The sequence below is a fragment of the Ambystoma mexicanum genome, chromosome 10 (genome assembly GCF_040938575.1).
Source record: "Ambystoma mexicanum isolate Mex_15411 chromosome 10, UKY_AmexF1_1, whole genome shotgun sequence".
Classification (NCBI taxonomy): domain Eukaryota; kingdom Metazoa; phylum Chordata; class Amphibia; order Caudata; family Ambystomatidae; genus Ambystoma; species Ambystoma mexicanum.
In genome coordinates this window covers 243,327,416-243,341,254 of record NC_090932.1, presented here as the reverse complement: position 1 = coordinate 243,341,254, position 13,839 = coordinate 243,327,416, and the positions used below count along the sequence as shown (strand labels likewise).

Below are 13,839 nucleotides of genomic sequence, written 5' to 3'. Positions count from 1 at the left end.
TTATGTGAGACAGAGTCATGCGAGCTACGCTATCTGAAGATGACCGAGTTTTCACTGAAAGTTTATCATTTATATACATATGGACAATATGCAACAAACTGACTGAGAAAAGTGTGGACAGCATGCTTTTAAAAGTCTGCACAATTTCTACATAAATAAAGTAAAAACCTAAATAATGTTTTTTTAAAAAACGAGCTCCATGAGTATTACAATATTTTGAGCAGAAACCTTGTGATATTTATGATTTCTTTAACTGTTTGGGTGGCAAACATTTCTTTACAATTACAAACAAGGGATTGTGAATCTAAGATATTAATTGTGGGCTGTTTCAAGGAATTCTGACTATTTTCAAAATTATGTTATTAAACTATATCAAGCACATGGGGATGGCCTTTGAAGGAGTGGGAACTAGTAGGACAACAGTAATGTGCTTTCAAAAAAGAATATCTCAGTAAAAGCACAACCACCACATATGTCAGTACTCAGGTGCACTGGGCCTGATTCGCAGAGCATTTTACAATGGGATTGCACCATAATAAAATGCTTCTGTCAATCGGGCCCATTGTCTTCAGTGGTGCTGTTGCTCAGCGATTCCACTCTCATCGTGCTTTGCACGCTCTCAAACAGCAAAGGTGGCAATAGTAGCATTGGCGCCAATTCCACGCTAACTACAGTCAAGCATATTTGGATACATGATGACTTCGAGGTATGTTGGAATAGACATGGGGGTTTTAATAGTGTCTGGATTCCATGTACGTTTATGAGATTCATAAAGATGCGTATTGCTACAAAGAAAAGAAAGTGTATGATTAGTAAAGTATTAGCCCTGGAGAAGAGAACAAGGGAATGAATGAAGAGGATCAGTCCACTCCAATTTCACTGAAACACGTGTTGGTTGTGTTCAGACTAGAATCTACAATGTAGTTTAGCTCCGGGCATAGGGGCATCTGCATTGTAATGGGAGGAGCATCCTTGCAATTGCTCTTGATGGATATTTATAACATTATTAAAAGGTGTGCATCGATACTATGGGCTTCATTACGAGTTTGGCGGTAGCCATGGAGGTATTAGCTCAATGGCTGCCACCAAACCGGGCTCCTTTACCGGGTTCCCTGAATGGGGAATTACCAGGCCATTACGAGTTCGGAGGGCCCGGTAATTCCTCCCTCTGGGAACCCAGGCCCAGACCTTTCCCATTCCCATTTGAGCCCCCATAGGGCTCAATGGGAATGGGAGAGGGAGCTAACAAGGGGCCGATTATGACCAGCCCATTGTTAGCTCCCTGGTCCCCTCGCGGGACCCGGTAACGACGCCTGGTTTTGCCAGACGTCCTTACCGGTCCCGCGAGGGGACCTTGTAATCGTGCGGAATACTGTTAACGGGTCCGCATCCATTAGCGGAACCCGTTAACCCATTCCGCACGGGTCGTAATGAGGCCCATGTGATGTTGCTTGTTAATTTATGAACTGTTGGATTGTATGTTATAATGTTAACATGTTGGCAACATTAAAATGATCAAGTTGAAAGGCTGAGGGTACATTCTCTTTTGATTCAAATGTTTCGGTCATATATGTGTCTGTTATATATGGCATCCCAGCACTTATTTCAATACCGAGGTTTTAATCTTTGAATGTTTCTGATGCCGCCACACAATAGTGCACATTTCCTTGCCTTCTAATGTTTATCAGTATGCCCTTTGATGCTAGTAGTTGTTGGGTCGAAGTTTTGAGAGGTTTTGCCCCGTTTGACGGCAATGAGTGCTATTTTTGCAATTATGAGTATATTCAAAATATATTATTAAGTAGGTATAAGTGGGACAGCAGGATGATCTGAGCAATCCTCCAAGATTTAGGGCAGTATTTACCAAGCGTTTTCCAATGCGGTTTGACTTCATAAAACGGTTCTGTGAATTAGGCCCTTAATCTGCACATTACTATAATTCAGATAACCTTTGCTAACCTGCTTCTATACTTTTATTGGACTCGGCTATGTGGGGAGGGGTTGTGCCATTTAAGGTTCTCAAATCAAGAGAGTGACCTTGCACCTACTGCCTTGAACCACAAAATGAATTATCTTGGAGCAAAACGGAGGCAGGAGGATGTCCTGATTTGTTGAAACAGGACCACTCATGGTGATCCAAACACGATTGTTATTATGGCAATGCTCTTCTTGCACTGAGACTACCACATATGTCAGTACTCAGGTGCACTGGACTACCTAAGGGATGGCTGAAAAACCTTGCATGGATCTGGTAATCCCCCAAAAGGGTATCTACGTCACAATATATTAGAAGCTGTTATGAAGTGGAGATGCCACTCAGCCCATAGACCTAATTCATGAGCCTGGATTGTCAGTAGCTTATACTGGGTGCTTCCATGCTGACTGACTTTAGCATTTGTAACCAAATTCTTCGTCTGACCTAGCACTGTGACCTATTAAAACAAGAGGAAATATAATGATCAGCAGGAAGATTGACAATATTCCACCCCAGATTCATGAGTGTGTGCTGTTTGATTTGTAACATAGCTGCTGGACTGACTTTGGGTTTGAAATGATCACCAGCACGTCCTGCTTGTGTCCATTGCGACTAACATGGAGCTGAGGGTATTCACGGAGACACCATTTCACAGGTTAAAACTATTCAGTCACCATTTCAGTTCCTTTTTCATCAAGGGGAATACAGAAATGTGATGGTTTTAGTAGTGAGGAGCAGGAGATCAGTACTTAAAGACTTTTCACAACAAATGGTTAAGTGATGTTTTACCCAAAAAAGGATAAAGGTGAGGGAGACCACCACCCCCTGAACCAATAGTCACAGATATTAAAGAAGGATGGTGGGTCGCCAAGAAGATCCGGGCGAGCCTGTCCAATGAGTCACCTCTAACATAAAGGGATGAGATGTCGTGTATATCAGCAACATTACCATGTATGTTTTCATGAGTATGTGGCCTGTTGGCAGAGATAAGAGCCATCAGAGGGACAAACATTTGATAACTATTGGGAGGCAGATCAATATGTAATCCGTAGATTCTGCTCCTACCCTGCACTAATGCTGCAAAGGTGCGAGACATTACTCATTGAGACAGCATTCCACCCTTATTCCCCGCAGGTCCAGCAAGGTTTGGTGACAATGTGAGGTGAAGATGGCAAAAGTATTCAAATTAACTTTGTAACAGTAACAGAGCATGTACTAGACACAAAGGAAATATTCATTCCACATGAGGAACACATACAATAGGTAATATTTGCATATAAACATGACGAAAATTAACATAGCATCCACAGACATGAAGAACACTAACACAACCAATGTATAAGGTGAATGCAACATAACAATATGTGAATATAGATTGCTAACATAGAAACAAGACTATTGTAAAGCAGCCATCTTCTTAAACATGCTAGTAACAACATGTCTCTGAATGAGCACAGGCCTCATAGTCTCGGGAAAACTCAAAAGGCTGAATCCATAGAAATACATATCCGTAGCTCAGACAAAGGCTAGCAACTAATGCCAAGGTTAAAGTGAAATTTGGGAGGATCGAAGGCACGAGATAGCAATTGCTAAGATGCAAGCAGTATACTCCCAGATTAATTAAAGTTTTATGAGAGCACAACCAGCTTTTCCCAGCCAGGTGCAACAAAAACAATAAGCCAAAAGGCTTCATGAAGAGTAATTGAAGAGTGTCCCCAATGGTAAAAGAGAACATGACACACACATTAATATTAGCTGAAATCTCAATAAATAGAAGGTAAATCTATTCCAAACACAGTCCCAACTCACATGACCCATAGTTGAGAACACTGGCCATTCATTAGAAGCCAAAGCAGATAGGACCTCTGCCGTACTCCCTAAATGTGCACATAGACACGGGACACCACACAGGACCAAGTACAAAGGGATTGCATGGTTTCATGGCCTGAGAATGAGAGACGGTGTATTGTAATTGAATGAGGAATGTTCCATGGGCCTCTCTCCCCCTACTCTATGTCTGGCTCATATTTTGATGATCTGCCAAGTGTCCAAAGTTTGTAATCAATGTGCCAACCTATAAAAATCCTTAGAGACATGCCACCCATCAAGTAGAATGCCAACCAACCACTTGCCGTGAAGATGATGTAGTTTTACTTTTATCAATAAAGGGGTGGTTTCAGGTGGAGCCATCAGCTATTTGTAACCCAATGAACTGTTTAACCTGTAGGGAATCTATATGTAGTCAAACCCACTAATCTATCCCCATTCCCCATAGCTTCTGTGAACTGGGATTATGTTATGATATCATTGACAACGAGTTTGCAGTATTTAAGCAAATGTTCTTTGTAAGTGTGTCGAGAGCAGCGAGACTTGAATACTTGTATGGTGTCTGAGCTTTGTTTCAATGTGAATAAAGTTGTGTTTTACTGTGCACTTTGTCTGCTCCATCATTGAGTCTGGTTTGGATTGACTCTGTTTCCTCTGGGCTTACCTGGGACATTTGGGTCACATTAACATGTGGTAGCAGAGGATGGTTGGCTACGTTTTGCAGGATTGGTGAGGGATCCCCACAGTGTCCTGAGGACTACAGAGGCAACCTGTAGAGTGCGAGATTACACGTAACAGAGAGAGGTTGACTGGATCCCCCTTTGAAGAAAAGTCCTCTTCGATCTCTGCAAGCTGCCCTGTAGGGCTTGAAGGGCAGGTAGCTGATAGGGACGACTCGATGGCGAAGACCTTCAGCAGATCCAGGGATGTAAGTATGACATAGGAATGGCAAAACAAGGGAAGGGGTTTGTTGTATATTTTGTGTTTTGTGAAGAAATAAGAAAGTGAACAAGAGATATCTTTTGACAAAGGTTGGGAAAGATCATGTGGTAAGCATTGTTACGGGGCAGTAATAAGTAATGAGAGATATATACCTCACTGAGCGTTGAGAAGACAGCTGTATTGTATTATTGTAATCATTGCTTCAGCCAGCCTTATGTTATGAGATAGCTTAGTATTTTATGAGTGATTTTCTTTGAAAGTGTGGAGTACCTGAAGTGGTGGTGTGGTCCGAGGAGTTTGGTCTGGCATGTGAGCAGTGAGGTGGGACTGCTCAGAGAGTGAATGTGTTTGTGGTGCCAAAGAGAATGGTTGAGAGACACAGGAGGTGTGGTCTTGGAGAGAGACAAAGGTGTTAAATTGTGGGGAAATATTGTGTGGAGGGATGCGTACGGGAGGAAAAAAGGTGAGCCAGAATTCAAGTAGTGGTTGGTGATCATGTATTATGCATCAAGTAGTATGCCAACCAACCCCTTGCTGTGAAAATGATGTAGTTTAACCTTTAGCAATGTAGGGGTGGTTCCAAGTGGAGCCATCAGATTTGTGTAACCTAATTAACTGTTTCACCTCTGCGGAATCTATGTGTAGTCAAACCCACTAACCTATCCCCATTCCTGATAGGTTTTGTGAACTGAGATCATGTTATGATGTCATTGATGATGAGTTCACAGTATTTAAGCAATAGTTTTTTTACAAGTATGTCGAGAGCAGTGAGACATGAATACTTGCCTGCTGTCCCAGCTTTATTTTGCTGCAAATAAAGTTGTGTTTTGCTGTGCACTTTGTCTACTCTGTCAATGAGTCTGGTTTGGATTGACTGTGTTTCCTTAACCTCAGAAACCTACAGTGGCCTTTGCAAAGTGAGTATAGAATTCTATATGTGTCGGGTCTGTGCAGAACATGAAACCGCCCTGATCCAGTAGCTTTGACATTGAATGGGAATGAGACCATCTTGAAAAATATGTTATTTACTTAATTGTTTACATGTTTCAAGCCTAGACTATACCCCAATCCTCCGACATTTTGAGGACCAGGGAGATGGTTAAATATAACCCTTTCTCTCATTCTGGAAATAAAACTAGAAACATAACTCTATACTAAGTAAACTCAAATAGAAGGTCCATCACACTGTCCCCGTTTTAGGAGTAGGAATGGTGAGAAAAACTGTTTATGCAGGAACATATAGAAACTCTATATCCAGTTCAAACTATCTCCAACACCCAAAGAACTGGAATGGACTAGTACAATGCATGATGAATCACAAAACCAAAAACATTGTTACAATTGGCCCAAGGGTATTACCATCAGGGCTGGGTCTGCTCAGAGAAAGGGGTCTGAACAAAATATGCAGGATACGCTTAGAGGAAGTTCTTTGACCATAACCTCTTTCTTTTAGTGTGGCCTTATTAGTGAGCCAGAGCCAATCTGCGGACACAACCTTTGGATAAGCTCCTCTCCACCTTGAACTGGATGTTCCATGAGGAAAGGGAATGGCAAGTTTCTGTTTTCCAGCTGTGTGATATACAGTTCTCCCAGTTTGGGCCCAAACATTTTTTGAAGTGGAAAGGAAACATTTGGAGGCATACTGTCTTTGATGGCTCAAATTTAACTATTTAATTAAGCAATAGAACCCGAGTAGGGGGGTATTACCAGTCTGGTAATGCCCCGGGTGTCAGTTACAAGCAGAAGCTTCTCTCTGGCCTGTAACTGACACCCAAGGGCATTACCATACTGGTAATGCCCCCCTTGGGGATTCTATTGCTATTAGCACCCCGCTCCATAGTAGCAGGGTACTAATCGCATTTTTTCTCGAGCATAGAAATGGCATCAAAACCATTTCTCGACTCGAGATAGAAAAAGCAACAAACAAAAAAATGCCCACAAGAATTTGGCTGAAGGCACTACATGTAGCCTCTACTCCCTTTCCAGGGCAGCCATTGAAATTAAAATAAAAAAATAAACTATGAAAATGGCAACTATTTAAAAATGTAAGCAAACATAATGGCCACCATGGAAAGGGTAGAAAGGACTACACATAGTCCCTTCTCCCTTTCCATTGAGGCTAAACGTGTGGTGGAGATGCTCCAGGAGCAGTCCTGTTCCCGGGGGCCAGCGAGGGACAACGCTTCTGCAGATAAATGGGGAGTGGTGGATGGTGCACAGGGAGTGGGGACCGCACTTACCTAGTTCCCGATGAGGGAAGATTGTGGCCTCCCGCTTCGAGTAGGCTTGAAGCAGGGTCTTACCCTGTGTGGTAAGGACCCCATTCCAAGCCTCCTCGTTGGCTGGGAGGCCACCACACCCCCCTCACTGGGAACTAATGCCTGTTATGTCATTCAAGCTCCTATGCCAGATTTTACTTATCCAGGTTTTTCTGCTACATTTTTGGAGCATTATTTATCTATTGAAATAAAGGCAGTTCTTTCACAGTGGGATTCTGCAATTGTCAGAGACGGATCGCGTCTGAGGTCAATTGGAAGAACTGCCATTTTAAACACCGTATCAGCCTTGTAGATCTATTGACTTGCTATATGTTAACAGTGTAGATAACGTTTAGAAACTGTGTCACCATGTTAGGCTCTTCGCCAATATCAACATTTCCGTTTTTGAAACTGACAGTTAAATGATATCTTGCACCTGAGACAGAGAAATTGATAGGGGGAAGACTGGGGACATACGTGGCAGGGAGAACTGTGTACGACTGATCACTGACCCCATGCTGCATCTGCTTATGTGTGTTACCTTCTATTAGGGGAAGAAACCCCAGCTCCTGCAGTGAGCTATATTTATTTTTCCTGTCAGTGAACGAGCCCGAAACTCTCTACCCAGACTACAAAGAAAGTTGGACAATCAGACACAAACAGCACAGGATATAACCAATGTATACTCAAATAAAATCAAATTGCAGGTCCTGTGAGCCTTTATTGCTGACAGAAATCCCGGCTGCAGTGGACCTCCCCTTCCATGCTTATGACAATTCAAGCTGTGACGAGATCAAGGGCCTGATTCACGGAGCGTTTTCCAATGCGGTTTTGCTGTTATAAAACGCTTCTGTGAATCAGGCCCCAAATCTTTCCTGCATATTCAATAGCCAACCTTGCTGCTTCAGTGGCCATCATATCTAGAGACCTGTTTTGATGATCATCACTGCTGCATCACAAAGCGGCTGCTGCAGCAAAGTGCTTGATTACCTCCTCTAAAAGCTTGGATTATTCTCGGGAGGATAGCTCAGAGGCAACGTGCTTGCCTTGGAAGCAAGACAACATGGAGCAACACAGGTTTGATCCCCAGGTCAGTGCTTAGAAACCTCTGGGTATTAAGCACGTTATAAATAACCTATCATGTCATATCATACTGGGGTGCAGTTTTACTCAACTGTGGAACATAGTTTCTGGAGACATACTAAAGGGGGTTATTGGTAGCGGGTGGGAGGCTTTTATCCCTGCGGAGGAAAGCCATGTGGACATGCAAGAGGGATGATGGGGTAGTGCACTTCTCCTTCCTTAACTGTGCTAGAACTGTGGGAGACCACTATCACACTTTGACTTTCTATGAACCACATACATGTTAAATGAATGTTTAGCAATCCCAGAATAAAGTATACACTAGAGTGTTTAGTGCACATTAAAAGTTACAATTCAATAAGGATTGAACGACGCTGGTATTTCTTAATGGGTCCTGGGATTTCAAAGTATAACAAAGAGATGAAAGCATAACATACCTATCAAATACCTATCTCTGAATTGCACTATACAGTAGAATACATCTACACTGTGTTATTTGGAGGTCACTTGAATCCTAAGGATAATTGTATTTCTTTGAAATCAGTGCAAGAACAGTGTTCATCTTGACCTCGTGCAGACCCATCACACCTGGGAAAGAAGGCAGTGTGCGAGCACAGCATTCACAAAGTAGCTGCCATTTTGTTGACCATAGGTCAGAGCTAACTAGGTCAAATCTGCATAACTCGAAAGTACTTAGCAAGACAGCCGTATCTTCCTTTGGCCTGCACTACAACATGTTCATGGTATAAATCCAGCAGCTATACCTTTAAATCCACTGAGTCTACAAAGGGGGCCTCTCCCACAAATGAAGATTTGCTTCTCAGGTGAAATGCTTGGATACCAGGCTGCAATGGGATTGCAATGTCTATGGGGACTATTCCTAGGGGCAGCGCAATACACTGGGGGATGTGTTCCCAATTCTCCTAACTCCCCATAACACTAACATTGCTTGCTCCAGGCTGCTTGGAAATGCTGATGTGCTGTATGGTACTTATGCTTGTGATACTCATCCATCTCAAACAGGGAGGCGTTACAAGCCTTTCAGAACTCACTTGTGAGATTTTTTCCAATTGGTTCCGCTCGGGCCCGCGCCGCAGTCATATGCCTGGATGATGAATGTGTACTCCTTCTGATGCTCACAGTCAATTGGGCGTGTTGCTAGCAGGCGACCTTCGCCAGATGTCTTGTTGAGCACCACAGCTTCAAAGGGCACATCCTGGCCATGTATCTTGAAAGCGCAGATCTCTCCTGCAAAAGAAGATGCAAAGACAGGACCTTGTAACAATGCGCAACTGCTGTCACGTGATAGATGAAGGTGGCAGTCAATGTCAAAAAGCAGATGCGACAGCTGCTGCTCTGTAGTCCACAGCTTTGCCAATGCGTTTGCAACAATTCTATCTGACTGCCTATAGACATGCATATTGGACAATACATGGTGCCACATTCAGAAACCTGCTCCATCCTGGTCCGAGCTCATTCTGCTCCTCGATCGCCTGACCCACAGTGCGGGCCTGGGTGCAGACGGAATGCTCGGCCGCGAGCACAGTGTGCCTGCAACCTGCGCTGTATCTATACCTTGAGTGTTGGGCACACAACCAACACAGAGATGTGCAGTGATCAGCAGACCAGCACACCACAGATCCACAACGCAGGTGTTGCTGCAGTCTGAGTAATTCAATTAAGCAAGTCAGTTTACAAAAGTGACTGTCGGGAGTATGGAGCAAACGCTGACCTTACATGCATGAAAATACTTGGATTGCAAGACTATAATTACCATCATAAAGCAATATATGTCAATTTACTTAGAGAAATTTACTAGAGAAACTAACCCTTGAGAGTGGCACTCTATGCACTTACCTCAGTCTCTACCGACTGCGTGTACTTGATCCCCCCCTCCCTGTCACCGTCTGTGCACTTGCTCTATCCATAACCCCCGCGCCTGAAAATCATCTGTCTGTTCTCCCTTGTCTTCGCTCCCTAATTGCACTGTTAAAACTGCATAATCGCCGTCAGGCCTATTTGCTGCCTCCCAAACTTTTAAATGTATTTTGTACTCACTTACTCTGCCCGTGCAGACTATTATTATCTCATATTTTCAAGGGTTCTTAGCGACTGTTTGTTTTTCCCCATGTTCGCACCCTCCTTGAGTGCTTTGAAACACTTGCCTGTGTATAGGCGCTACATAAATAAACCATACCATACTTAAACTAGCATACAGTAACACTAGCTGGCATATTGTCTACGGCTGCAATACAGTGGCAGCAACTGGGAGGTGCAAAGGCACATGGGGAAATACTCCTGCACTATCATGGCTGTGCTAGGAGTGCCCCTCCGTTTCCAGGCTACCCCCTCTTGTGTCAACAAGGTAGAACGCTATTTAATTAATACTTGATAACTAAGGCTGTGTGATGTAATTTCTTCTGATATCATCCCTTGCGTGATGTCACTTCCGCCACCCCAGGTATATGTATGAATTAATGTACCTGTCCGGTATATAATTAAGCAATATGACCCGAGCGTCAGGTAATGCCCCGGGGCCCATAGTTATAGGCCTGAGCGAAGCGAGGGCCTTAACGAAGGCCCCGGGACATTACCTGAGTTGGTAAGGCCCCCGCTGCGAGGGTCAAATTGCTTTTAGTACCCCGGACTGCACGATTTGTGTGACTGGGGCACTAAAAGCATTGTTTTTCTGTCCTGAAAAGTTTTGGGACAGAAAAAATGGACTCGCTCCGAGCCTCCCACCGGGGACAAAGGAGGCAGAAGTTAAGTGGGGTGGGGAGGGAAGGGAGGAAGGTGGAAAGGGAAAACAAAAAAAGAAAAGACTTACCTGAGTCCCCGGCGGGGGGCAAAGGCAGCCGTGGGGAGGCTCGGAGCGGGGCTGCCCCGCTTCGAGCTTCCTCATTGGCTGAGGGGCTGCCACGTCCCCCACCAGGTACAATGGCCGTGGAACCCCGGCCAAGGGATTCCAGGCCGGGTAATGCCTCGGCGAGGGCCAATCAGAATGGCTGTTTTATTCGTATTGCACCCTCGCCGGGTACTAAAGATACAATCCCACTCGCTCTATCATGGGGGAAAAAAAGGCATGCACGAAACGAAGCCTTTATATGCCTACATAGAGGCAGATTAGTGTTCTTTAGTTCCTGGGGGCAATTCCACTTGTATGGACCTTCACATGTGTACGCCTGGGCTGGTGTATTGCTTATACATCCACCTAGGCCATCATGGGGACTAGACTGCATGTAGAAATGCACAGGCTTTTTGATAGTATATAAATCCACCTAAGCAGTACTGCGGCATCACCTGCAAGTATGCTGCATCCTGCTGAGAGGCTTGCCATGTGGTATTATGAACAATATACAGGGATTTATAGCCTGTAGATTGTCCAATGATAATGCTTTATGAGGTTTTCAGGGGATATAATGTAGTCAAAGGGTATCCAAATAATGTTGTCAGCATTCAGGCATTCATAATCCAACATTTACAGGAGCCTTTTTTTAATATCTTTAAATACCAACACTTCCATATGTTGTTACAGGTGCTTCTCACAAATTCCTAACACATACGGACAGCTTCCCTTTTCCTTTTCACACAAATATATCAGAGTTCAGTTGTATTCTTCTTATTTGTGTGCTACCCTTGTAATGATACCAACCAGTTAAGTTGGCAAATCAGATTTTAAAATGCATGACCCAGTCACCATTCACCATAGTTGAGATGTTGTGCATATGAACTGCTGAACCTTCATGTTCCCCAGGCAATAGAAGCATGCAGGCTCACGTTCTTTCCGGAAGGAGATGCGAACTCTCTTCCTGAAATAACCCAATGCCATCTCCAGCTTAATGACCGATGCACATTAGGGCCTTTGAACACCAGGCCCACTGGTGTTGCCTTTTCCTCCCCGACTACTTCAACGGATCACAATAATTTCTCCTTAACTTGAACATTTTGTAATCTTCTGACCTTCTGTGTCCCAAACCATCAGTTGTTCCCTTGCAGAACAGTTCACCACATTTTACTGCAGCATGTGTATAGGGAGTATCAGGCCAGCAGTGGAGAACTAGCGAGAATGGGTGTAGGATGGTGAGGGGGCATTAAAACGGGAGGCACCCACCTTAAAAAAAACACACGATATCACGTGCTGAAGTGTCCACCCCAATGTGATGTCATAGATCCGTCTGACCCCAAGTACAAAGGATTGGACTATGGTCTTTAAAAAGTTATAGTTGTAAAAACAACTTTTCAATAAATTGTATTTATCACTTCATACAATTTTTACATTTTTATACAAGAATGGATGGATTTCATGTACAGCAAGGAAAAACATGTATGTTAAGAAAATTCTAACATCATATCACTTATTTTCTTAAATAAATGAGATTTAAAAACAGAGACAAAACATATTAGCTGATAAATACGCATTAACTTCCAGTTAATGTATTTCTCAGTCAAAATTCCAGTTCTAAGGAGATTATAAATTGAACAATTGCAATTTGAAGTGTGACCAGCTTTGTATGATACCGTCTCTTCCACAAGTCTTCTAAGGTTAGTATTCTGTGTTGTTCGAAGTATGATTTAAACAAAATGATACCTTGTTTAATCAGAGCAGGACACTCAGTTAACAAGTGTTGGAGCGTTTCATGGTGCTCCTGAATGCAGCAAAATCTACAGAAATGTTCCTGGGCAGACAATGTCTGTCTTTGAGGTTTAACACCCCATTGTAGTGTCATAGATCTGTCTGATCCTAAGTTCCAACACAAAGGATTGGACTAAGCTATTTAAAAAGTAGTTTATGTAAGCAATTGTTCTTAGCTTTTTGTGATATCCACAATGCCCACATAATTCATGTGTTTAAAGGAGTGCAATCATATTAATATGAATATCATTGATCTATCTTAATAAAAAATGCTAATTTGATAAGGAATATATTTCCTAGCAGGCTGCCTTTCCAGAACGGTGGCTGTTGGGAAATAGCACATGCCTTATTTCACATGCCTTATTTACGCCTGCGTGTGCAGGGTAGTGGGAATGGTGACAAGATGTGAGTGGTAAAGAGAGCGGGTGTCAGTTGGGATGCAGATGGCTGTATAAGGGGAGGTTAGGGAAGTCAAGTGAAGAGGCCGTTCTCATCATACAGAATCGGGCATAGCCTTGAGAGAGACCGGGGGTTGTATATTTTGAACTTTGGTTAAGACAGATTTAACACATCAACTGTTGAGCTTTAACCAAGTCTATGGAAAAAAAGGCGGGCATGTACAGTTCATCAGAACATACCTGTGAATTTCAGCAGGTGAGGCAAGAATCAATGATTTTAACTCAGAGTCCCTTCTGTGGATGTCACCCTAGACGGAATTTCGGTTCTCATTGTTAATTCCTTACTGGCAATCGTGTTAATTGTAAAATGCTTGACAATGTAAACAATCTTACACAGCCCCACTGCCACTCTCTATGTGTACCTCCTCTGCTTCCTAGGTCCCTCCATCTGCCTCCTTGTGAAAATCCTCGGTGACCATATCCTATTACACTCTTCGTGTGATGCATTGCTTTCAAAAAGTGTCTTGCGACATTCTAACAGGAACCCTGTCGAAAACATGTGGGATTCACAGGTCAAGACGAACACTTTCTGCCAGAAAACAGGCTCTCCACCCCACCTCTGGCTCTCCCACCACACATGTGGTCCCCTTGCTACACCTCCCCAACTCCACCCCAATGCAAAACCACCCCTTTCCCCACTCCAAATCTTGCTCTTATCCATTT

The 13,839-nt window shown here is 43.4% G+C and overlaps 1 protein-coding gene across 1 annotated transcript in view; it reads right to left on the bottom strand.

Moving 5' to 3' along the window:
- The window catches only part of CLSTN2 (calsyntenin 2), a 3,665,407-nt gene that overhangs the window by 1,384,384 nt on the left and 2,267,184 nt on the right, over positions 1 to 13,839 (bottom strand). Inside the window, exon 4 of the mRNA XM_069617773.1 lies at positions 9,138 to 9,333. Coding sequence (XP_069473874.1) covers positions 9,138 to 9,333 — 196 coding nt within the window. The remainder of the gene's footprint in view (positions 1 to 9,137; positions 9,334 to 13,839) is intronic.